This window comes from Thermobia domestica, chromosome 8 (assembly GCF_964235325.1).
Source record: "Thermobia domestica chromosome 8, izTheDome1.hap1.1, whole genome shotgun sequence".
NCBI lineage: Eukaryota > Metazoa > Arthropoda > Insecta > Zygentoma > Lepismatidae > Thermobia > Thermobia domestica.
The window spans coordinates 205971975-205998095 of record NC_137461.1 but is presented as its reverse complement, the minus strand read 5'-3'; the positions used below and the strand labels follow the sequence as shown (position 1 = coordinate 205998095).

Sequence of the window (26121 nt, the reverse complement as noted above, 5' to 3'; positions counted from 1 at the left end):
ATAAATCGCAAAGGAGTCATCATTTAGCATCATAACGTTAAGCCATATGTTAATGTCATTATACGTTAAAACTTATGGACCGTAGTTGGGAGGTTTACCCCAGTTACTCTATTCTTCTGACTTAGATTCTACAGAATGTTTACCTGTTTCGCAAAACTCTTTCGTGAAAACCTTTCATGATGCGTGGGCTGTGAAAACTTTTTCGACTACAAATCTCAGGACTTTTTTTAAATTATTGTTATATGATTAATGTCCTACCAACATGATTGTAAGAGGTCATCGATTGCGGTGGCGATTACGCAGAGCGACCATAGGACCTTATAATACCTCACGCTACTGCTCATAAAAACTATGTAAACACTACCCGCCTTATACAGAGTCGTTTTGACGTATGATTAGCGTCATACTAAAGGCCTGACTACTGCAAGAAACATGTTAATCGAACTCTAGTATGGTACTAATCATGCGTCAGAACGACTACATAAGGCCCTACATGTCAATACAGAAAAAAAACTATGGTCTACTGTTAGAAATACTTACATGTGCTGATATTAAATTTTCCATGTCCACTGAGAGGGACAATCAAAATTCTTCCTTTTGATGCGTAGTGGGCTATTGTAGATGTCAGGCCTGGAGTACGTGTCCCAAGTTGAAGCTTATACTCATCGGGTGAAAATCTAGATGGAAAATGAGATACATATATGTACTTGCTTAATATTACTGATTGATTGATGTTTATTAACGAAGCATTTCAAACAAAAAAGGAAATAAACATTTACTTCTATTTCAAAATTGTGTTAATTGGTATCTTTTGAATAGAGAGTAAGATTTCTGAATGAACTAACTTGTCAATTTTTATCTTTTTCTTTTGTGAACGTCTTGTATTAAATCTCTACTTCTATTATCTTTATCTGCCCATATATATGTATGAACACTATAAAATTGAAATTCAGTAAAATGTAGCTTCAGTGCTCAAAAGAGATGCTAAATCAATCAGTTAGCAGAAATAAATAAAGTTCAGTAGCTTATGTAGGTATTTCAGGAAACAGGCTTTCGGTAACAATGTCGTATTTCATCATAAAGAAACATCAGATTAAATTTAACGTTTATATTTTTCGAAATACTGTAAATAGACAAGATATTAGAGCAGCGTGGTCTCATTAGGCCCATTTAATGCTGACAGAATATCCTTATCTAAAACAGTCAATGTCTTCCTTATCTAAAAATTCCTCATCATCGTTGAATAGTATGTCTGCAAGTAGATATAACGTCACATTCTTAACAGTCCGGATGCTAGACAATGAGGAATTTCTTGAGAATTCCTTGAGGATTCCTTGAGAATTTCTTGAGGAATTTTAGACTAGTATTTTACGAGGACGTCTAGCTTAGCTATGAAGGATTTGTCCCAGGCGAATCGAGTTTGCATCATTGTATAGTTTAATCCTTTTCACGGGTTTCCCTTTACAAGCCGTCCGACCCAGCAGAATTACGAACCAGTAACACTTCAATTATTGGAGATGGCGCCTTCCATAAGCAAAGAGCATATAAATGATTGTGTAGACGCTCTATATCTTTTTCTGGGGGTATATTAAGGAATATGCACGCCACACAGGGGACGAGTCCATATTGTGTACGACTGCCAAGAGGTGGGTTGCTAAGAGTGACCTACGACTCTATCCTGGAAGACCAGTGTAATGGTTAGGACTATAGAGAGCGTGTAAGAATATCAAATATGTATCTACTTTCAGCTATTTTCAGGCCTGAGAAGATAATATGTCAAAACATTTTCGTCAGATCTACTTCAACCAATTTCAACTTGGTTGCAGAGGCGCGTCAAAACAGCTCGAAACAGTGAAATGTACGGTAAAAACAATGTAAACGAATACACAGTAAATATTTGTTTCGATTCTGTTAAAAGGAGATATGGACTTGAAAGTTAAAGAAGACCACGCACGTCATTCTGCTCTTGACGACCACAAACTGAAGACGATCACTGTAGCAGATCCACGAAAAATGACATGAAAGATTGTGAAGGAACTCGTAGTGGCCATTCTACTGTTTCACGTCTTTTGTTGAAATTAGGAAAGATAAAAAGGATGGACAAATGGTTGCCACATGGATTGACGACAACCAAAGAAATTGGTGTCTTGAATTCTGCTCAGAAATAATAGAACCAGTCATGACAACGAAATCAACCATGGGTTCTCGCTAAAGTGATCCGTGATGACGCTTGTGATATGTGTGCGCTACCCGAAATCCAGTACGTTTAGCACACAAAAAACTTGCTCGTATTTTAATGTGGCTGTATGTAGGTCTTTCTCTGGTCAGCGGCTAAATATATTTTTTAAATGACATGATAATACCAAACGTTCATGATAAATAACTATATCAAGAAGAAGATACAAGTTTTAATAGTGAAAAAGCATAGATTATATTATTTATCGAATATTTTATACTGTTCCAACGGAATATGACGACACAACAATTTCGACTTCCTCCTCACTTTCCGAAATTTACACGTTTCCGAAATTTTGCTTCTGGTCTCTCGAAAAGTGTCGCAACAGTTCTTTACTCCTCTTTTTCCCAAACATTCTTAATAAATTCAAGTGGTATGTTAAATGTATCCTTGTTAAAATTGACCGATGTATATTTGGAAGATGAGATGACAGGGATATTGTCTCAGCAATGTTAACATTTATCTAAAAGTAGTGGAGAATGATCTGGGTTGAAAAGACAATTTACCAGTAGGAAGTAGAAGGAAAGGAAGATATTAAATGTCATGATGTCATTTACCCAAAGAAACAGCAACTACCATGATAGAATTAATCCACTTTCTCTGACACTTCGAAAATTACAATTCGTAAAACCAAAAAAAAAAAAAAAAAAAAAGTATGGTTTTGATGAAACATGGCAAGTGTTTTCTTTGAATTTTCAAGTTGGTCAAGGATTATGTGGAGAATTCAACTCCAACCCGGAAGATGTCTCAGAAATTTTTCGCTTGTATTATGCACGGCAACGGTTTATTATTATTATTATTATTATTATTATTATTATTATTATTATTATTATTATTATTATTATTATTATTATTATTATTATTATTATTTAGAAACAAATAGAATTAAATTACTTACTTGACATCAGTAATCTTCATGTTAGATATTCCTGTAGACGATCCATTAAAAATTTTAAAATCAAAGTATATGGCAGTACCTCCATGTTTCATATGGACATTTTCTACGTGGAATGGATCTGCCGATGGAATGTTTAATTCTGGAATACCTGTAGAAGAGTTAATAAGCAAAATTTAGTTGCACAACGTGAAATGTTTAAGATTTTTTTAAAAATCATCTGAATATACTATTCTAACTCTATACTCTTAACTGTACAGCTTGCGGAAGTTGAACGCTGCAGAAACAAATATCTATCTACCAGTGGATTCGATCTTGTTTGAATCCAATCCAGTGAGGATTATTATTATCAATGTCGAACACAGACTTCGAAACACAGAGCACACTTCGAAACACAGAGCATGCTCTGTGTTGACAGATCAAGGATAAATTTTGAGAACAAACTACAGTTTGAAATACTTTCTCAAAGAAGTTAATTCGATGATTTCGACTATTTTTCTCACAAGAATAAAAATGAAATTAATTTATTCTCCCATGATTACATTAGATATGATTAATATCCCATGATTGTCGGCTAAAGAAGATCTTTGTAAACCGTTCCTATGAACGACATGAATAAACGGTTATGGAGGAATCTTGTGTTATGAGAATGTAGGGGGAAACGGGAGAACTCCGAGAGGAGCAAAATATAACATATTGTCCATTACTAACACACGACTGGAATCGAACCAGAGATATTTCGCACCTTTTCTTACAAAATTTATTGGTAGACTCTAAAACGATAAGAGATGATGAGAAATGGTTGGTGGATATACCTAGTCTTACCATAAATACTGATCCAACTTTTGAGTGTGTCTGTATTTCCACCCGTACAAGCGAGCGGTATCGGTATCGTGGTATCGTGAGAGCGTCAAAAGCGTTTTGTGAAGGCCGAGTCACAGGGACGTCATTTCACACTTCGCTTGAGACTTTTAAGACTTTTACGTTTTGTACTAGTATATTAGCTAAAGATGAGAATGCTCGAAAATGAGCTAAAGATATCGAAAATGTCTATGTCTCGCACGTTAAGCAGTGATCTGGGACTCCATGCTTACAAACAACGCAAAGAACATTTCCTGACAAATGAACTGAAGCGTCAGAAGCTTCTAGAAACAAAGTCTTACTTAAGCGTTACGCAGCAAATGGGCACCGTCGAATCCTTTTCACTGATGAAAAGATTTTCAGTGTAGAGGATACTTTCAATGCCCAAATTGACAGAATGTATGCCACATCCTCTAGAAAAGCTCGTGAAAAGGCTCCGAGGATCCAGAGGGTCAGCATCCTGCCTCAGCCATGGTATGGCAGGGTGTGAGCTACGAGGGCACAACAGAGCTCCATTTCCGTGAAAAGGGGGTCAAAACGTCAGCCAAAGTGTACCAGGAGACGGTGCTTGAGAGACTAGTCAAGAACCTCACCAACACCCCCTTCCATGAACAGAACTGGAATTTCCAGCAGAGTTCAGCTTCAGCACTCAAGGCACATACAACCCAGCAGTGGCTGAAGGCAAATCTTCTGGACTTCATTTCCACATCAGATTTGCTTTCTGCAAGTCCGGACTTAAACCCTTTGGATTACAAATTCCAAACTTCAGCAGATGGCTTGCAAGAAGAGACATTCCAATATTGAAAATTTAAAGCGGTCTCTTCGGAAGGAAACTACAGATTTTCCAGTTGATGTGTTGCGTAAAGCAATTAATGAGTGACCACAAAGACTTAAAGGCTGTGTGCATGCTAATGGTGGTCATTTTGAATAATTATTTGTGATTTTGATTCATAAGGCATCCATGTAACTCATGTTATTAGGATATTAACATATATCTACCCATTTTGTGTGTACATATAAAATTTTGGGACAGTATTTATGGTAAGACTAGGCAGAATTTAAAGAAGACGAGGTTCCATCTCTGCCTTTATCCAGTATTGAAACCGGAAGTGGTAGATTTAATCTTTTCCGGTTTCAATATTGGATCCCTCATCAAGAAAAAAACTAACAGGTACCAACATTTTAAAAATGTATTCATCGCTCCTATAGGTTTCATCACCCATATCCTCCTACCAAAACCGGTACATCTATCATTTCCATCTCAATATTGCATCACTATAGTTTGTAAATTGATTTTATTTATTTATTTATTTATTTATTTATTGTCTTCAACAGAGAATATATTCTCTAATTACAGAAGACCTGAACATTTTTTTACAAGTTTACTATTGTAATAGATTTAAAAGAAAAATAATAAAAAAGTAATAAGAATATAGATAAATATATACAATTAATTTTCTAACAAACTATTTAACACTGAAATAGCTACAGTAACAAAAATACATTTAATTAATACCCTTATACACAAACATGTGAATATACTTTTTAGGAATTCATAAAACATTTTATCGCAACAATTCACAATAGGTTCGAAATGACATACTAAAATCTAAATACGGCAATTTCTGTGATATAATATTATATGCTTTGCATATTCGAATCAATGGTGAACTTCCGTAATGCTCCGTTCTAGGTGTATCATATAATAATAAGTACCTCTGTCGAGTATTAACCATTTTTGCGTTAAATTTTAATAGTCCCAGGGACGAACTGTTATCGTATATACCTTTTACTAATTTGTATAAAAATATTTGTTCATTTATTTTTATCTATTAGATAATTTAGTATAATCAAATTCATTTAGCAAATGTTAGTATGATATTCTATGTCTTATAGCTGAGATGTGGTATTTCTGGAAATATAAATAACTTAGAAAACGTTTCTGAACTGCTTCTATTTTATTGGAATGGGAGAATGTAGAAGTTTTCCATATTAAGGTTCCGCATTCCAATTTACTTCTTACTAGACTATTAAATAAAGCTTTACTAGAATCAATAGTTCTAAAGTTTGCAGCGTTTCTGATAATAAAACCTAACTGTTTGTATGCACGTTTTACTATATAATCCACGTGATTGTTAAATATAAGTTTTGAATCTAATATTACACCCAAGTTCTTACTATAACTTGCCCTCTGAACTAACTGTTCATTAATTGTATATTAAACTTCCGGACTATGCTTAATGTTACTAAATACAATATAATTACACTTCTTAACATTAAATTTGATGACCAGTTATACAATTCATCAATGTCTTGTTGTAGACATAGGCTATCTCTTTGGTTATTTATTTCGATGAATAATTTAATGTCATCTGCGTACATTAGGCAGTTGGCATATTTAACAATATCATTAATATACAATATAAAAAGAAGAGGTCTAAGGTTGGATCCTTGAGGTACTCCAGTATTACATCTATATTCTACCGACTTAAATTGTACATCACATATTGCACTCGATCCGTAAAGTATGATCGAAAGAGTTTTATATATTGTGAACTTAATCCAAATTTATCAAGTTTATCTATTAGTATTGTATGATCAATCTTGTCAAATGTTTTGGAAAAGTCAAAATAGACTGAGTGGACAGATGAACGCCTATGGAAAATAGTATATATGTATTGAACGTAATTAATTAAATTTGTCATTGTAGATCTGCCTGGGTAAAACCCATGTAGAAACTCCGAAATATGTGGTTTGACATGCTTTAAAATTCGATCAAACAAAATTTGTTCAAATATTTTTGCTGGTGTGCATAATATTGCTATGGGTCGATAATTTTGATCATTGTTTTATATTATTAAAAGAAACTCACGTGTTTGTGTTGAAACGAAATTGTTTGAAACCTTCTCCAGTAGTTTCTATTAGGCATTTCAACCTGGGTTCATCTTACTATTCGTTAATCTAACCTAAGATTAACACTTCAATAAAAACAATACTGTCGTGTGGTGGCTAAGCAGTTAGCGTACGCGCCTTTGGCTCGGGAGACACGGTTTCGATTCCCGAAGGGAGCTCATGTGGTTCGAATTTCACCTTAAACAGTAGATCCACGTCTCATATAGCCGCGCTGCTGAAAGGGACATTAAACTGAAAATAATTCAATTCTTTCGTGCGCCCACTCACGATTTTATTTCCAAATAATACAGCTACGTAATAATTTTTCCGATTCCGACTATTCCATAATATTACACGAGTCACACAATAATATGTTGGAATCTCTTTTTCTAAACACTCATTCTACTCCTTAACTCACACTTTTAAGTTATCATGTACAATATTCGGCTTGTGTATAGCCCGCTCCCCCCAGTTCTTTGTCACCGGAACTGAAAGTCACTACTACTACTTATATCGAGAACAGAACCCAACCAACCCCTGCGGGGCTTCTAACCCGTTCCTACTACTACTACTACTATTGCTACTAACTACCACTACTACTACTACTACTATTCCTACTAACTACTACTGCTACTGTTACTACTACTACTTATACTAAAACTTCCCTACCACAAGATTTACATTTTAAATCTTTATAACATGCGATTCCGATTCATTATGAACTAGTATGAATCGTTAGAATCACAATGATTCGTTAAAAATCACTGGGGGGGGGGGGAGCGGGCTATACTCAATCCCAATATTCTTTTAACGCAATGTTATTACAGCTCTTTTTGTCCTTCACTTTCTCACGACGTCTTCTTTCCCTTTCTTCCTCTTTCTAGATACTTTCCATCGCCTCTTCTAATCTGGTTATCGTGGTAGTTTCTTTGTTTTTCATAGCTCTTATTACCTTTCCGTGATTCTGGTTTTTCTGTTCACGAATAACTGTTTGTAATCCATTCATTATCTTCCTCCAACCTGGTTGTAGTTGGTTTAACCAATCTCTTCCAAGTATAGGCATTGTAATTGAGTCAATTACTATTAAAATCGATATTGCAAATGCTTTCTTTCGTACATTAAGAACCTATTTTGATCTCCCCCATTAGTTTTAGTTCTAACCCATTCGCCTAAAAGATCCGACTCTTCGTAGGTAACAATTATATGTTATCAAATTTTCTTTGATATGTCTGATATGACATTACGGTATTGGCTGCTCTGATATCTATCTTAAATTCTACCATAGCTCCCTCGTGGCTAAGTGGTTAGTGTACGCGGCTTTGAGGTGGAAGACCCGTTTTCGATTCTCGGAGAGAGCTCATGTAGTTCGGATCCCACGACGTTAAGTTGTAGATCCACGTCTTATAAGGCCTGGCTGCTGAAAGGGACACTAAGCTGAAATCAAATTCTACCATTTCTTATTCACTTTAAATCTCAGTCTCTCCCCTGCTACTTTCTTTTCCTTTCCCGCTCTAATCGTATTAAATCTTGATACTTCTAATCCTTTCTTGAACATGCATAAAATTCTGTTCCCTTTCTATCTTCTTCCTTCTCAGGTTCCTTAATTTACTCTAGTTTCAACCCACTTCGTCTTTCCTTCTACTGTACTTCTTTGTCTTGCCTTCTTTATTTCTCTTTCATCTCTCCTCTTGGTCACTGTTATCAGTGCATGTATTGTACTGTCTCTTAACTTTCTATCGAATTTATAATCTTAATCTTCGTTTCATCTTCTTCTTTCTCATCTTTTCACGTTGGTTTCTAGCTTGTTTCTCATAGTGCTTTCTGTCTTTGTTGACTCGCTTCATATTTCCTTGAGCCAATATCGTCTGTCACATCATTCTATAATGCCATCTGTTCCTGAAATGTCCTCCTTCTCCTTTTATCACATTTCATCACAAAGAGATTATAACCTCAACATTTGTAACATTTCATCCTATATGCGAGACACTATACTTTAGGTACTGCTCCGCATTTCTAACATTTTACTTTTTATGGTCGGTACTCGTTATAACGCATCTTCTTATACGGGCCTGGTCATGGCACTGCAAATGACATAAACATCCATCACCAAACACTATTAAACCATTAAGAGAAAGGTGGTTACAAATAGATGTTCGGCGTTTTGGTGCCATATGACCTTATTCATAAACATTTACTCGATATAATTTCCTCTACGAATATCTACTGAAACGTAACGACCTCTAGACATTTCTGAAGCGGTTAATCACGAGTGAAGAAAAGTGGATAATCTACAACAATGTAGGAAAAAGATCGTGGTCGAAATGAGGAAAAATTCCACAGTCTGTTGCAAAGGACACATTAACGCTCAGGGCGGTAATGGTGTGCGTTTGGTGGAATTGGAAGTGCATTGTTCACCACAAACTGCTTCCGCCGGACAGAACGATACGCTCGGGTCTGTAATGTCGACAATTAGCAATTGAAAGGAAACGTCCGGAACTGGATAACAGAAAGGGTGTCGCATACCTCACCGACAACGCCAGAGCACACACACACACACACACATACATTTAACGACCTGTCAGAAATTTAGAGAACATGGTTGAGAGGTTTTCATGCATCTATCGTATAGCCCGGATCTGGCACCGTTAGGCTATCGTTTGTTTCGGTCTCTGCAAAACCCCTTGAATGGTGTTAAGTTAGTTTCAAAAGAGGCCTGTAAATCTTTTTTTTTTTTAAAAAATCAGATACAACAGAAGTTACATAGTGACGGGATTATAGTGTTCCTAGAAAAATGGCAGAAGGCCATTGAACAAAATGGTGTATATGTGTTTTCATAATGTTATTTTCAAACCACGATAAATGTATTCTAAATTTTGACCTCCAAAGCCTCAATATTCTTTAGACAACCTTATATTTGTTGGTTGGCTGGATTGTCTCATTTACTCTACCAAAGCTAAATATTTATTAGATGCTACTTTCTTGAATTCCTTTGTCTTATCTTTCATAGACCTTCCTGTCCATCACTGAGATCAACACTGACACTCTCTTCTTATCTGGAACGTCATTCGCACAATAATTGTACAAGCATTACATATAAGCTTCATTATCTTCGCTATCTGGATCGAAATACTCAAAATCATGTATTCACAATATTATTGTCTTATTTCTGCCATTTTGCTTTCTTGAATCCTCTGGACCTCGTTCGCCAATCTGTTGAAATTAAATTGTTTGAAACATTAAGCTCTACGTCTTTGGAAGATAAATGCAACATACTTCAACCTGGGCTCTATCGGTGGCTCATACTTACTAATCGTTAATCTAACCTAAGATTAGCACGCCAATAAAAACAGCTCTGTCGTGCGCCCACTCAGAACTTTAATCCCGAATATTACAGCTCTATAATACTTTTCCGACCATTCCACAATATTACGTGAATCACACCTTACATAATATCAGATATCTATCTCTTTCTAAGCAATTACGTATATACGATACTAGCAGAACATTCCACTTCTTCTTCTTCTAAGGTAATACTTTAAGTAGCCATATGCAGCCTGTGATTGTATCTTTAAGTTTTACGTCTCACGGTTATGCCGGTTAGGCTAAAGAAGACGATGATGGTGAGTAATGAATGAAATGATGGAATGAAGAAAGTGGGAGGAAACGGGAGAGCCCCTAGAAAACCCACGCACACGATGTTTGTCCACCACTAAGTTCAGTTGGGGGGCTGTGATCGAATCCGAGACCCCAAGCACCAGCGGTGAACGCTCTACCACTGAGCCACCGCGGCCACCTGCCTGTGATTGTAGTGAGTAGGCTACCCATCGGATTTTTACTATGGTAGAATGACGCTACCACTTAGGTAGTGACATTGCATTAAATTTTGTCTAAATATTCCATAATATTCAAATAGAAGTTCCAATAGGCTTTCAAAAACAATGCTGTTATACCTGTGGCCAAGAAGAAAGTCAGTGTTATGTTGATATGTTTCTTCGTCTTCCGTGAAATAGTGCTACGTGCTACAAGAGGGAAATATTACTAAATAGTACTTTCTAGAGATCTATCGTCGCCTTCCTGATGCTGTAGGCTCGAAAACAATTCAGAATAAATGTACAACTTCCTGATTCATTCTGCTTTGGTCAAACATATAATATTTCTTTGGTTCTGGTCTTCCTTGTGATGTTTGGCATTTCCATATCCCTGAAGGACACCATCCTGGTAATCTAGTGGGTAGCACACACGCCTTCGTGTATGTAGTCCGATTTTCGGTGCGACAGCACTACAAAATTTGAACGCATTACGGTTGTTTGAATTCCATCTTCAGCTGTAGGTGCACACCTGTCTCATATTGCCTCAATCTTGAAAGGGATTCTAAACCTCAAAGCATGCCTGAAGGGCCCTAATTTGTATTACGAAGCGGTATTAGGTGATATGAACATATGTGCTCACGAGGACTTCCAGAAATGTTTTTAGAAATGTTGAGACTGCTGGAAGAACACTGTGCAGGCCCTAAGAAACTTCTTGAAAGGAAGAATGATTTCAAACCTTTAGACAATTTTCTTTTTCAGTTCAAATGTCATATAATTTGTTGATTATTTCACGTAAGTGAGACATACGAGGAGGGCCGGATCTAACACTAGGCCCGGATCTGGAGCGCACGTTGGACGAAAACTTAATAATCGAGACGAAAAATGGCGAAAGTTGAATAATAATAATAAACATTATTAAAGTCAGAGTAAACGTCCTTCAAATAATTCCTTTAACGAATCTATTGACTCCAACTATATGAATGGTTGAAGTTGAATGAAATTTTGCAGTACAGTTGCGTAGAGGTGAGAGCGAAAACTTTGTGTTGGTGTGCGAAGCGCTTCTGTGCATGTGCTTCTCACAACACGCTATCACCATACCAAAATTCATTAAAAATTTCTTTTCTAAATAGCATTGAAAGAAAGATATGCATGAAATAAAGTTTTTTTTTTTTTTTTTTTTAAATCTTCTATCGCGTTAAAATTGTGTACGTCAGGGTGAGGTGCGACAAGCACTTTTCGGCCTAGGGGCAGCAAAACATTAAACCCGACCCTGCGTAAGCGTAAAGCAGGCATGACTTTCTGTACGACACTTTTTAGTCGCATGAACTGCGTTCTAAAAATTTGTTTAACTTTAGCACTTCTCTTTATCAGAAAAGACATTTCGATTTCGAGATTCAAATTTTTGACTCAGTTGGAAGTTCTATCTGAAAAGAAATTATTTCTAACCTACGTTGTCTATTAGTAACATTGAAGTTAACAATTAATAATGTGCAAATAATATGCATAGACCTTTCAGTCTCAAGTAGGGCTATCCCGATGAAATTCGAAACTTTATTGTATACCTACTGATATGACATCCAAGTTATCTTGCTTATCTTATTGAACACATATCTAATTATGGTTTATGATGTAATTGCTGTTATTTCTTTTCTTTTTTCTTTTTTGTTTTCGTTTGTTTAAGAAATTTTACGTCATGTAACCATTTAATGCAGTTAACTAAGCTATAAAACAGAAAATAGAAAACTTACCTTTAGCAAAACGAGGAATTGCATCGTTAATAGCATTTTTCAAACATTCATTTACATCTGCATCATTTCTGTTGCATGATTTTATATAATCAGCTGAAATTTAAAAGAAAAATTATATTATTATTATTATTATTATTATTATTATTATTATTATTATTATTATTATTATTATTATTATTATTATTATTATTATTATTATTATTAGAGGAAAGTACCTAAATATGGAATAGGGTTGAGAATATGGAATACCTTCGTATCTACCCTGGTAGCTGGTGCACTCTCGTGAAGGTGCCCGGAGACGCTTGACTATGTACCCTGTCATGCGTTTCTGGTCAGTTTGTGGTGAAGTATGCAGTTTGTTGCACGTAATACTTCAAGGAGTGAATGTTCGCAATTGTTGATTATCGAAGGTGAGTGTTCAGAAGTAATTTTCTTAGTCACATTATAATTTGAAATTATTGACAGTGAATCATGCTGAAAGTTAGTGTTTTCTAGCTATAGGCTATGCAAGTTAGATTATTTTGTACCTAGGCTAAGTACCATTTTTGTGGTTATGAAAACAAATATGGCGAGGCTTGCAATATGGAATACCATAAGGTTTTAAATATGGAATAGTATTCCATATTTAGAGTCTTATGCAATCTTTTTGTTTCGTTTCCCAGATGAATAAACAACGGAAGACTTGGGACCGCAACGCAATGAGAAGTGCAATTCACGATGTGAGGAAGAAGAAAATGGGATTTTTGAAGGCGGCCAAAATATATAATGTACCTGGACAACACTTTTTCGCTTGGCGTCATCTAAATTGAGTCCTGAAGAAGCTGTTGTAAAGAAGCTAGGAAGAAAACCAATTCTAACACCGGGAATGGAGGAGGAATTGGTCCAGTACCTGTTAGCTATGGAAGACAGATTTTTTGGTCTTACTCGGAGGGGTGTGCGAATTATGGCATATCAATTAGCCAAACAAAATGGACTTGCACACTCGTTTTCAAAGTGCCACGAGTTTGCAGGAAAAACTTGGCTGAAATTGTTTATGAAGAGACACAAGGGAAAACTTTCTTCCAGAAAACCGACACAAACGTCATACAATCGAACCGTTGGCTTTTCTAAAGAAAAAGTGACCCACTTCTTTGACCTTTTGCAATCGGAGATTGATAATAAGAACATTTCTGCTGATCGCATATTTAACGTTGATGAGATAGGCCTGACTGTCGTTCAATCAAAAGTTCCTCAAGTTCTTGCACACAAAGGAAAACGTCAAATAGGCGCAATTAGCTCTACAGAACGAGGCTCTTTAGTGACCGTAATAACGTGTATGAGTGCCACGGGTATTTATGTTCCTCCCATGCTAATATTTCCAAGGAAAAAGTGGTCAAATCACCTCATGCGCGGTGCTCCTGAAGGATTTATTGGAGCGTGTCATCCTTCTGGGTGGGTACAGAGTAATCTCTTCACTGAATGGTTCAGACATTTTATTAAACACACAAGGCCATCTGAAGAATCTCCACTGTTGATCATTCTTGATGGCCATTATGCCCACTCAAGGAATTTAGAAGTTTTACATTTGGCGAGAAGCAATAATGTCTCCATACTTTGTATTCCTCCACATTCGTCGTACAAACTGCAGCCTCTTGACAGAACCTTCATGAGTTCCTTAAAAACGTACTACAGTGAAGAGATCAGGATTTGGATGAGAACTGTTAGGACAGAAGATGGTTATGTGCGGCCTCTCTCTGCATTTGAGGTAGCAGAACTCTTTGGAAAAGCGTACATGAAAGCACAAACTGCTTCAAACGCCGTTAATGGTTTTAGAGTGACGGGAATTTGACCCCTCAATCCCCACATTTTCAATGATAGTGACTTTCTTGAAGCAAAGCACGCACACCAATATAGATCAGTATCTGGCTTTAAACCTTCAGGAGATCTCTCTTCCCCCCCCCTACACCACTACTACGCTCCGAACCTTCACCTGGACTCCCTCCTCCTTCTATATCAATCATATCAAACACTTCTCTCCCATATACTTCAGACAACCTTTTTCCTACCTCTGCTTATCCAATCACCATTGAAGCTTCAGCAAGTGGATCATCTGGAAGCAGTATAACTCCATGGCAAATATCACCAATGCCCGCAGTGAAGAAGAGAGAAGGCAGTCGAGGAAGAAAGGCTGGCTCTGCAGTCATAATTACTTCATCACCTTACAAAAATCAGTTAGAGAAGTCTGTAAAAGCTGTCGATAGTGGAAAACAATTAAAAATGAAGAACAGTGCAAAAGACAAGGGTAAGAAACAGAAGAATGCAACAGAAGAAAAGGTAAAATTAACTAAGAAATGCACGAAAAGTACGTTACGAAACAAATGGGATGATAGTCGTCCCCAAAGTGAAACTTCAGATTCCGAAACATCCATGTCCATCAGCGCATATGATGATCAATCATCAACGTTTAGTAGCATTCCCGATAATGATCAACCAGAGACAGGAGAAGACGCTGAGTGCCTCTTCTGCTCATCAAAATTTTCTGAAGATAAAGGCGGTGAAAAGTGGGTGATGTGTATGATGTGCCAATCGGAGGTTCACAATGAATGTGCTGGATATGACAAAGGTGTTTATATCTGTGACTTCTGTAAATAGACATAGATTTTTCACTGGACATTTTGCAGCATATCTAACACTAGGCAGTATATCTAATATTTTTTCTTTTACCTAAGTTTACAACTCTAAGATATAAATGTCTCCTTGCAAATTTTGCTTCTTTGCTTCTATGTTTCTTTTTTTAATCTTACAGCTGATTTACTACATTTTTTGCATTTTTCAAATAATCTTTGGAATATTTGCATCTTTATATCATGCAATTAAAATATTTGTATTGGCAACTTCGTTTGTTTTACTTAGCATACCTATATTAGAAGCATGTAAAACATTCTGCTATATTTCATGAGAGTTCTTTCTGGTATTCCGTATTTAGAGCACTTTTTTTCGAGTAACAATTTTGTACTGTTTTGATTTTCATTTATTTTTGGGGTCTCTTTTTTGTTATTGACTGACTTTAAATGGCAGAAGTTATTACCATATGTGTACAGAATGCACACACATTTTTTCATATGTAGAATCGTGTAAGATGGGCTACAGTTGCCAAAAAATGGAACGGTATTCCATATTTAGGTACTTTCCTCTATTATTATTATTATTATTATTATTATTATTATTATTATTATTAAACATTATTAGAATTACATGAAGAACGACAATTTTGTTAAAAAGATCTTAGTACATTCGTTTGTCATGGTATCGCGTTCTTTTGCAATACTAATATACCAATACCGAAGTACTGGTCTGTTAAGGATAGGATCGTGACAGACCGGACACAAGTATGAAACTTGGCAGACTGAAAGTACTTCGGTATTCAATTCGTTTTACGGTCGGGTGCCAAAATTTTCTGGCCGCCATTTTGAAATATGCCGCCATATTGGATTTTATGTGATGTTCTCTTAAAAGATCATTATCTCGGTAACTAATGGTCCGATTTTGATGATTCTTTTTCTAAATTATAAGTTAAGCCCGAATGCAATCGATTATAACAGTAATGAAGACAAGGAAATATGATAAAAACGAGAAAATTAGAAATATTTAAGATTTTATGAAACATATTTACATATGAATGAGTTTTTCTCCAAAATGGCCTATTTTATGAAAGCATGTACCTTATAACGTTTGAAAGAGCATAAAAAGAGCTTTAATTTGATGTATAATACGTTAAAATGCGATGAGAAATAGGCGAAATATAAGTCTTGAAAACAAACCCAGCGCAGATAGGAAGACTGCGTAATCGGTCAACTTTGTGAAATTTAGCGGTGGTTGGCAGAAATTTTTTATCATTAAATTATCTAGTTTTTATTCTTGTCGTGATTACTTAATAATAACTACGTTTAATAATTACTTAGTATTCTTATGGGAGTTTTCATTGCAGTAGTTCTATGTAGACATAAACAGCTAGTTCTTTTTTTAATATTTTTTTTTTTAGATAATATTGGTTATTATAATGTAACTGTGAACATATTAAAAGTGTAGTGTGCCTTTTAAGTTGAAAAATATCATTCCTTACAGTATTTGAAATTATGTGTTTATTAAGTGTTTTCTACGCGATTCTTGTTCAGAATTCCTGAGGATCTATAAAGATTTCGATAGCTTAGAAGATATCTATAAAACTTGTCACTGGAAAAGAATAATTAGTAAACACACTAATTGACAATGCAGCGAAGTGGCATAAACAATGCAGACTGAAGTTTGTTGCCTCAAAACTAAAAAGAGAAATCGCAAAAGAATAGAAAACAAAAAGTAAACAGAAATCAGCAGAAAATAATGAACCAAAGCGTAAGAGGAGAAATGAAAGTAGAGGAAACGTAATTCCACCGGTTTATATTTTTTGTAACTCTGAGAAAGGGGTTAGAAGAAACTGTCACTTACATTTGACAAAAATCTTAAGGAAATAGCTTAATAATTACAGTATATATTTCTGCTTTATAAAATTTCCGGAGGAGACTTGGTAGCAATGGAGGGTACATACCACATACAGTGCTTATGGATGTATAAAAATAGGTATAGAAGTTGGGAAAAGGGAGAACAGATCTTTAAATGAAACCGAAAGTCAAGATGATGATGTTTTAGTCTTGTGTATTTGCTGAACTCATAGATCACTTGGAATGTAAAATAGAAGATGTTCATTTCATTTTCAATTTGTCAGAGCTGCACAGTCTATATAAGTTGAGAGCGGTAGGTTTATCAAAAGCAATGAATAAAGCAAGACTAAAGAACAGAATCCTCGTTCATTTTATTTCTGATTGTACTAAACAGTGATGGCAAAATGTTATTGGTATTTAAAGAAAGGACACTAGAAATTACTTGAGGATTTCATGTCTAAACGATCAAATGAAGAGGAGATTTTTGCCTTCTCAATGTGTTCAAAGTCTTTAAGAAGAAATATGATAAACTGGGAGTGCCAAACATTTTCAGGATACTTTACAGAAAACTGTCAAGATGAAAGTGTTCCAGAAAATCTAAAGAATTTCGGTCAATTGCTACTGTATGGATCTGACATAGAAGAAATTTTTATAACATGTCCTCAAACTGCTCTAACAATAAGTCAATTAATATATTTTAATTTTAAGAACAGAAGATTAGCACCACGAAAAAAAAGGCACAACATATCTCATGAACCGCCGCCCCACTATATGTAGGTTTACAGATACATACTCTTACTTGCTAGAAAAAGATTGTCAGTAATTTACATAACTTAGACATTTTTGTAACATATAATCGCGTGATCCAAATTGAAGATCAGATAGCAGCAGTGACATGCAGACGTTACAAATTAGAGGGTCTTGTGTGCCCCTTTCCATTAATGACTAATGTGTACACCATCGGTGCATTGGACAATTTAGACCACAACACATCATCAACTACTTCGACAGGATCTTTCCATGGAACAAGTATTAACGTATTCCAATTGCCTTCCGATTCCAACCCTGTTTACCCCCAATGCAAATTAAAGTGTCTTCATCAGTAGAAGATTACTTATTACCAGATATCTATGCTATTGTGCCATCAGTATCATCATGTGATTTAGACAAACTCCAAGTTCCTATTACTTTTCAAGAACAAATACGGTCAGGGCTCGAAGAAGTACTTTAGAAAGAGAGACAGTTGGTTGAAAGAAATTCTCCGCTAGGTGAAAATAAATGCTTGTGGGCAGAGTATAATTTGACTTAATCAGGAAGTGTACGTTCTACTAAAGGTACCAACGTCATGTTGCCAATTTTTACTGAAAAGCGATGTCTCTTTCAATGGTGAATCATATGTGTCTATCATAAAGAAAATTACTGATCGATGTAATCCTAATCAAATACAGGTTATTTTCCTTGACCAGCGTCTCTTTGCAATAGCAAAACAAATAAAGTGGAGATGGTTCGATTCATACTGTGGAGAAGTTCTATCGATATGTTTGGTGGACTACATATAGAAATGACCCTTTGAAGAGTGTTAGGCCACATACTAAATGGTACTGGATAGACATCGTCCTTAGCTGAGGCCGGAGTAGCAGGTTCAGAGTCAGCTGATTCATTCCTGGACTGCTCACACCTAACCAGAACCAGAAGAGCCTAGCAGAAACCAGCTGTAGTTCTAGGCTTTCTTCAAATGGTAGGGTTTCATACAGAACAAGAATCCAGAAACTGTAAACAAGAATTCAAACAGTGGCGGGAAGGAATTATATAGAAAAGATCTATGCTTTCGTATTGGGATCTTGTACTGGAATTGGAACTTCTAATTTTGATATTTGTTAGAGCTCACCGACAAAGGAACTTCCTATTATATGTAACTGTGTTGAAGCATCTTCTGCCTCTATTTGTGCATCTCAGGGACATGAAGAGTTTAAATAAAGGAAAGACAGAATTTAAGAAGAACTGAGTGTTTTCAAAGACTAACCAAAAGTTTTGTTTCATGCCGTTCGACCAAAATAACAGAAGTGTTAGATACTCCAGTGGAGCCATTAACTAAAAATCCACGTGCTTTTCAACGGTGGATGCTCACTGCTCCTGAGTTATGCAGACCCACGAAAGAATTTGAAGGTGCTGCACACATTGAGGAAATAAATAACGAAAATTATGTTGGAAGTGATGTAAGTTTTAAGAATCTTTGTCAAACATTGCATGACACAATTTCTGCTGCAGGAAATCCTATTTTAGATACGTAACAGGTAATGAATCTATCATCACATGCATATGCCTTACAGGATCTTCAAAATCTGTTGCAGTAATAAAAGTGATTGAAAAACCAATATGAAGATTTTGTTTGTAAAACAAAGCAAGTCAATTTAGTCTCCCGTAAAAAGGAATATTTTTTTGTTTTCTTGAGAAAACTTAAAGAAGGGTAGGAGATCATCTGAACAGAAGATAGATGAATTGAGAAATAATTACAGTTTGTTCAGTGGGCTGTATATGTCATGCAAACCGCGTGAGGGTGATCTGCAACTCTTTTTCTCATGAAAATCGTAGTTGGCTATCATTATTGATCACGAGAAACTTTTACTGTCTTCAAACAAGTCTGAACTACTGAATATTTTCAAGTCCAGAAAACTTCGGCTAGATGAAAGAAGGTGGATCGTGGAAGCCCTTATGGATGACCAAACCAGAAGTTTCTAAAAGTTCAAGAGAATTGCTAAAGTATGGCTGCAAAGCTCTTTCTCTTTGCTCAAAACAGTGCGTATGTTCAACGAATGGTGTTCAATATACAGATTTTTGCTGCTGCGGAAGCTCCTGTGATGAACAGCAATGTGACTAAGAAGTATTTTTTTCTTTGTGGAATAGGCGATTGGATGTTATTAATTTGTGTCACTTTGTTAGCATTTTGATTTGGAATATTCAGTTTTTCAGTAGCTATTTATTATGTTTGAAAGAGTTAAATTTAAAAATTGACATATATGCAAAGACGTATTTATGATGTGGCTTTTTAGTGTCTTACATAATATAATTTATATGAACAGTATAATGATCATTTAATAACAATAGTAATAATGTAAATAATATTGATTTAAATAAAAAATCACAAAATTGGAGAAAAAATATTAATTTGCCAGGTTCCGAGCATGCTTGTTATCACATAACACCAAGTTTCGTCTAGTTGACTCTCTGCACACTCCTTGTATTCTATTGTACTGATTTCTTAATTTAACTATATTTCGGTTATTTTTCATCGCATTTTAACGTATTATACATCAAATTGAAGCTCTTTATATGTTCTTTCAAATGTTATGGGGTACATGCTTTCATAAGATGGACCATTTTGAAGAAAAACTCATTCATATGTAAATATGTTTCATAAAATCTTAAATATTTCTATTTTTCTCGTTTGTATCACATTTCCTTGTCTTCATTACTGTTATAATCGATTACATTCGGGCTTAACTTATAATTTAGAAAAAGAATAATCAAAATCGGACCATTGGTTACCGAGATAATGATCTTTTAAGAGAACAACACTAAAATCCAATATGGCGGCATATTTCAAAATGGCGGCCAGGAAATTTTGGCACCCGACCGTAAAACGAATTGAATACCGAAGTACTTTCAGTCTGCGAAGTTTCATACTTGTGTCCGGTCTGTCACGATCCGAGCCATTTTTGTTGTTAAGAGACCAGACTATAAGGTTAACGTGAGCCTGAAACCACGGTCGGGGTTTAAATTCTGTGCAGTTGTCGGGTGTGCACAGACTATCGAGCAAAATCAACCTTCACAATATAGACCGTTCTTCACCACACCATCTCGCCTCCAATAGAACTGGCTCACAGGACCACGCTACCGTCTCTGGCTTTCTTCAGATCTTGTTGACATTCCACTGTCGTGAAGAAACTTGAGAAGCAACTCGAATGAGTGAAATAGCCAACACCAAAATCACCATTAACCCTTTGTACTTCATTTTTATTTCACAGAGTAAATTTTAACTATTATTATTAGCACTAATATTATCGACAGTGGCGTATTTACGATTTTGTTTCGGGGGCTTTGCTAACTTTCGGGGGGGGGGGAAGCTTTGCCTGAAAATGTGAAAATTCTGCAAGATATTTCGTATACTTTACTATAGTAAGTAAGATTTCGGGGGGCTTAAGCCCGGAAGCCCCCCTAAATACGCCACTGATTATCGACTATAAAATATTCCAAGTACAGACACTCAAGGGTGCCCATGCCCGATGGCAGAAATTTCTTTATCTTTCTGCAATGAGCTTTTGTGAGTAAAAAATTTTCTGCAGGAATTCTGCAAAAAAATGTCAGCAGAAGAAACACTTGCGATCAGGGTTTCCTCCAGGATGTCGAAATCAGAAGGGTGTTCAAAAATTTAAGGGGGTGTATTTATATTTTATATTTTACTTTTTCGTACATTATATATATATATATATATATATATATATATATACTTTACTTTTTTCGTATTATCCTAAAATTCTGCAATAACACAAAAGATGACACCTTCCACTGCAATTTTAATTTCAACAAAGTAGAAAATGTTGAATTGATCTTTTCGTTTCTTTCTTTTTTCTATTTTGCGTGAATAGCCATTGCAATCAAGGTAAGTTATACTCTTAACGAATTAATTCACTTGTCTTATGTTGAACTAAAATTCGTTGTAGTTTCCATGATTAATGTACGAGGCGCATCCAGAAAGTAAGTTTCCCACGCGTCTTATAGCTAGGAAACCTTATGTTGCGCGAAGCGACTGCGTGTACGTGAGAGAGTAAGGTCCTAACATGGCGCATGCGCTAGCAGAACTTCCTTAGTTTTCTCAGTAGCGTCGTGGCAGTGGTTGAAAATGGACGTTCCTATTCCAGCTCTCGCCACGTGTGAAGTGCGAGCATTGATAAAGTTTTTGAATGCACAGGACATAGCACCGATTGAAATCCATCGTCAGCTGTATCGTTGCAAAAATGTCAATGCTGACCCTGTGCACCTTGCTTTGTGCTCTAGGATCAGTTGCTTCAACACAAAACTTCTTGATCAACAGGCACTCCGTGACTGGTGTGCAATAAGGAGCGGAAAATCTGCAGGAACTGCTTGCTTATGCCGTTAGGTCCATGGATCTGGCACAGCTGACGATGGATTTCGATTGGTGCTATGCCCTGTGCATTCAAAAACTTTATCACTGCTCGCACTTCACACGCGGCGGGAGCTGGAAAAGGAACGTCCATTTTCAACCACTGCACTCTTACATCTTATCTCTAATTTTACTGTTTTCTGATTTCTAATAGATTCCCTCTTTATTATTTGTATGTTTTTCGAACAACTCAAAAAGAGAGATGATCTTATTTACATATACACACATACACCGCACAAGTGCGTAAATTTGAGCAGCGACAAATATATTAAAGAATTTAACATGTGAAACTTCCGTTCGTTATTATTAAAGACTAGCAGAATACTTATTCTTCGCACGGGGAGAATACGTTTCATTTTGGGTATAAATGGAACCAAAACTGTCACCAATGAACTTAGGGTCGACAGTGGCTAACATTTTTTTTAAGGTTTAACCAAACATATGTTAATTAGAAAAAAAAAACTTTTCACCTCAAAAGTATTTTACCTTTTGGGGAGCACGGTAGATCAATGATAGAGCGCTTACCTCTGGTGGGTAAGGTCCTTGGTTGAATCCCGGAACAAATAAGTTTATGGTGGACAACATCGTGTCTCTGTGGGTTTTGTCGGGGTACTCCCATTTCCTCCCACTTTATAATTCCATCAATTCTTTCATCATTATTCATTTGCCTTGATCATCGTCTTCCTTAGCCTAAAGGACACAATTACCGGACGTTAAACTGTAAGTTTTCATTTCTGTTCATTTCATTTACCTTTTAACCTTAAAAATTCTAACGTGAGCACATATTTCCTTGTAGTTATGGGATGCACGATATGGGATAGCCACCGTTATCCTTGAAGATATTGGGGCCGCGGTGGCTCAGTGGTAGAGCGTTCACCTCTGGTACATGGGGTCCCGGGTTTAAACCCTGCCCCCGCCAAGTGAACTTTGTGGTGGACAAACACCGTGTGCGTGGATTTTCTCGGGGTTCTCCCGTTTCCTCCTACTTTCTTCATTCCACCATTTCATTCATTGCTCATCATCACCGTCTCCTTTAGCCTAGCCAGCATAACCGTGGGACGTAAAACTCAAAAATTTCATTTCATTTATTTGAAGATATTAACGGATTAACTGCACTAACGAGCCGACGTAATCGCTCTAGCTGTCTATTGAAAAAATGCTTTCGTTTAAGATTTATCATGTGGAGTAACGGATGGATGTACTTACGTAGCAACATTAGCTTCAATCTTATAAGGCCCACTAGCATTATCTTTATAATTATTGGTTGGTCGTTATTTCAACAAACCGTATATCTTTGTTACCCTTTGTTGTTGTAAATTACAAGTATTTTTTTAGAATCTTGAAACTGCTTTGTTAAACGTGTGGCGAAAATCCTTAAAATATATCTGATGCTATTCTACACAAAGTAGAGGACAAAATGAGACAGAAATGGAACTCACGTTTTGAATTTGCTGTCGTCGAGAATTTCCAGAGAGAGCAAAGGAAAATAATCACAATCGTACTTTTCATTGTAGCTCGAGATAGCACTACATAAAGATTCTGAATACTTCTGTCAACTACTAAACTTCTTAGCACACCTTACAACTGCTCAGACCTATATCTGCACTCACGCCAGTTGGAAAGAAGGGTCAGACTCAACCTTTGTATGCTTTTTGAGTACTTTCTTCAAGGATCCAGCAACTGGTGCCAATTGTTTATGTATAACAAACGTTGTTTTTGTTTTCAATAAGAACAATAATTTTTCATATCCAATTTTATTCTTTTTTTATCATTTGACATTGTTCATATTTTTTTACTGAATTTTGTTTAATTCTAAGAAATCAGCTTGCATCATACTAAATGGTGTTAAATGGTGAAGTACGTGATAATACATGTTCTAGTGAAAAGTGCCAATGAATAAATTGCATTGAAAACTCTTTCTTCAAACAGCTCCTAGTGTTTTGAAAGGGAAAACCTTTGCATAATTCCTCATCAAGGTTGGGTTTTACGAATCACACCTATTCATACTATCCTTCACTGTTTAATTGCGACGCGTGTGTTTTGTCTTGTTGACTCGTAAGGATTTTCCGTGCTTGTAAACGTTTGTTACTCCACGTGGGAGTTTTTTATTAGGCTCATTTGCATTTTCTAGACATGGCTTTTGTAGTGTAATGTAATTAAAAATTGGGAGTTTGCAGCTCATAAAAAACACGTTTTTTTTCCTTTACTTTCTTTGTGTGTCACAGGGTAATCGGAATGGTTTTGTATTAGTGTTACTCCGTTTAGCAGATCAATTCTACAGAGTGAGAACTATAAAATTCATAGAACTTTACACCAATTCATTTGTGTAGCGATGCATCCTCTAATTTGATTCCCTTAAATCAGAGTTTCTCAAACTGTGATCCATGGACCACAAGTAATCCTTGACTCTTGGTTGATTGATTTGAAGTTTAGCATCCCTTTCGGCACCGAGATTAAGTGGGATGATTAAATGCTCCACTGAAATGTAATCTTTGAGTTTTACGTCCCACGGTTATGCCGGTTAGGCTAAAGGAGACGGTGAAAATGAGTAATGAATGAAATGGTGGAATGAAGAAAGTGAGAGGAAACAGGAGAACCCCGAGGAAACCCACGCACGCGGTGTTTGTCCACCACAAAGTTCACTTGGCGGAGGCTGGGATCGAACCCGGGACCCCAAGCACCAGAGGTAAAATGCTCCACTGATTCCAGCTTGTTCTCTCAGGTTCGATTTCGCCAACAGCACAGAATTCTCGGGGCTGACTCAACATCAGATCATGACGAACTTGGGTGATACTCAAATTAAGAATGTTCGAATTTCAGCCTTGAGGTCCAGAAATTTCATGTGCCCTGTAGCTCAACGTAGAATCCAAACCTCATGAACTCTGTTTGGGAATTAAATTTAGGTCTTCCGCGCCGATGAACGTTCGCTAACCATACAGCCCCGAAGAAACTGAAGTGATTTTCCATTCCGAAATCTGCCCTCCTGGTCCTCTTAGATTGAATAATAGTTGAAAAAAGGTTCAAGTGAACCACGTAGCAGACGCCATTGTTGAGAATAAACAGAAAAGGTGTCGATTATACAAATAATAGATCATATAATTTGATAATGTGAAGATTAGGAAAATTCTAATAGCTGCTGTAATCTTAGATTTATTTACTATAAAATATTTTTGGTAGCCTTAAATTATTTTAAAAATCTAATATGCAATTTTTAAATTAATACTCCTATCAATTTAAAATGAAGGGAAGTTAAATTAATGTTACTTTTAAAATATAAGTATAATAGTATGATATTAACACATACCAAAAAGAAATATGTTAGCTTTCTTAGGTGACATGTGAAAGGTAAAATATTATGACTAATTAACGTCGTTCCCACTTGAAAAAAGTTTGAGAACATTGCCTTAAAATTAAACTAAATGAATCAAAGTTTAATTGATTATAGTCGTCAAAGAATTACGGTATCCCAAATGGCATTTTTAGTTGGGTTGTGTGTGACCAGCATCTCGATTCTCTTCATGCTATTTCTGGACCTCAAGGCTGAAATTCGAACATTCTTAATTTGAGTATCACCCAAGTTCCTCATGATCTGATGTTGTCAGACCCGAGAATTCTGTGCTGTTGGCGAAATCAAACCTGAGAGCACAATCTAGACTCAGTGGAGCAGCCGATGTGGTGTAATCGAACTGTCTGGGGTGTTAAGCTTACGATTGTGAGGCGAAATCCATTGGAGACTTGCGTCCGTCTGATGGGTATGAGATATTTAAACTGTTTTCGATGCTTCTTTGTCCCTTTCCATGTCGAGCCTAATTGTCATGAAGTTTTCTAAAGCTCTTATGGTACAGTCTAGAGCAGGCCGGTAGCCAGCCCAGAAATGTAGAGGGCGGGGCCGGCTGAAGATAGGGGGGCCCGATCCAACCATTTATAGTTGATCACCAGATTATAGTGCATTTGCAAGCCTACCGTGAAAATTTTAGGGTGGCCAGCGAAAATTTAGGGGGGCCCGGCCCCCTAGACCCCCCTGGATACGGGCCTGGTCTA

General features: G+C 36.3%; 1 protein-coding gene across 1 annotated transcript in view; it reads right to left on the bottom strand.

Moving 5' to 3' along the window:
• Positions 1-23706, bottom strand: part of LOC145693420 (protein takeout-like) — a 37864-nt gene extending 14158 nt beyond the window's left edge. The window contains exons 1-4 of the mRNA XM_081769391.1: positions 23520-23706; positions 12442-12534; positions 3135-3282; positions 541-677 (exon numbers count right to left, since the gene is read on the bottom strand). Coding sequence (XP_081625517.1) covers positions 541-677; positions 3135-3282; positions 12442-12534; positions 23520-23589 — 448 coding nt within the window. The 5' untranslated portion in view covers positions 23590-23706. The remainder of the gene's footprint in view (positions 1-540; positions 678-3134; positions 3283-12441; positions 12535-23519) is intronic.
• Positions 23707-26121: the final 2415 nt, after the last annotated feature.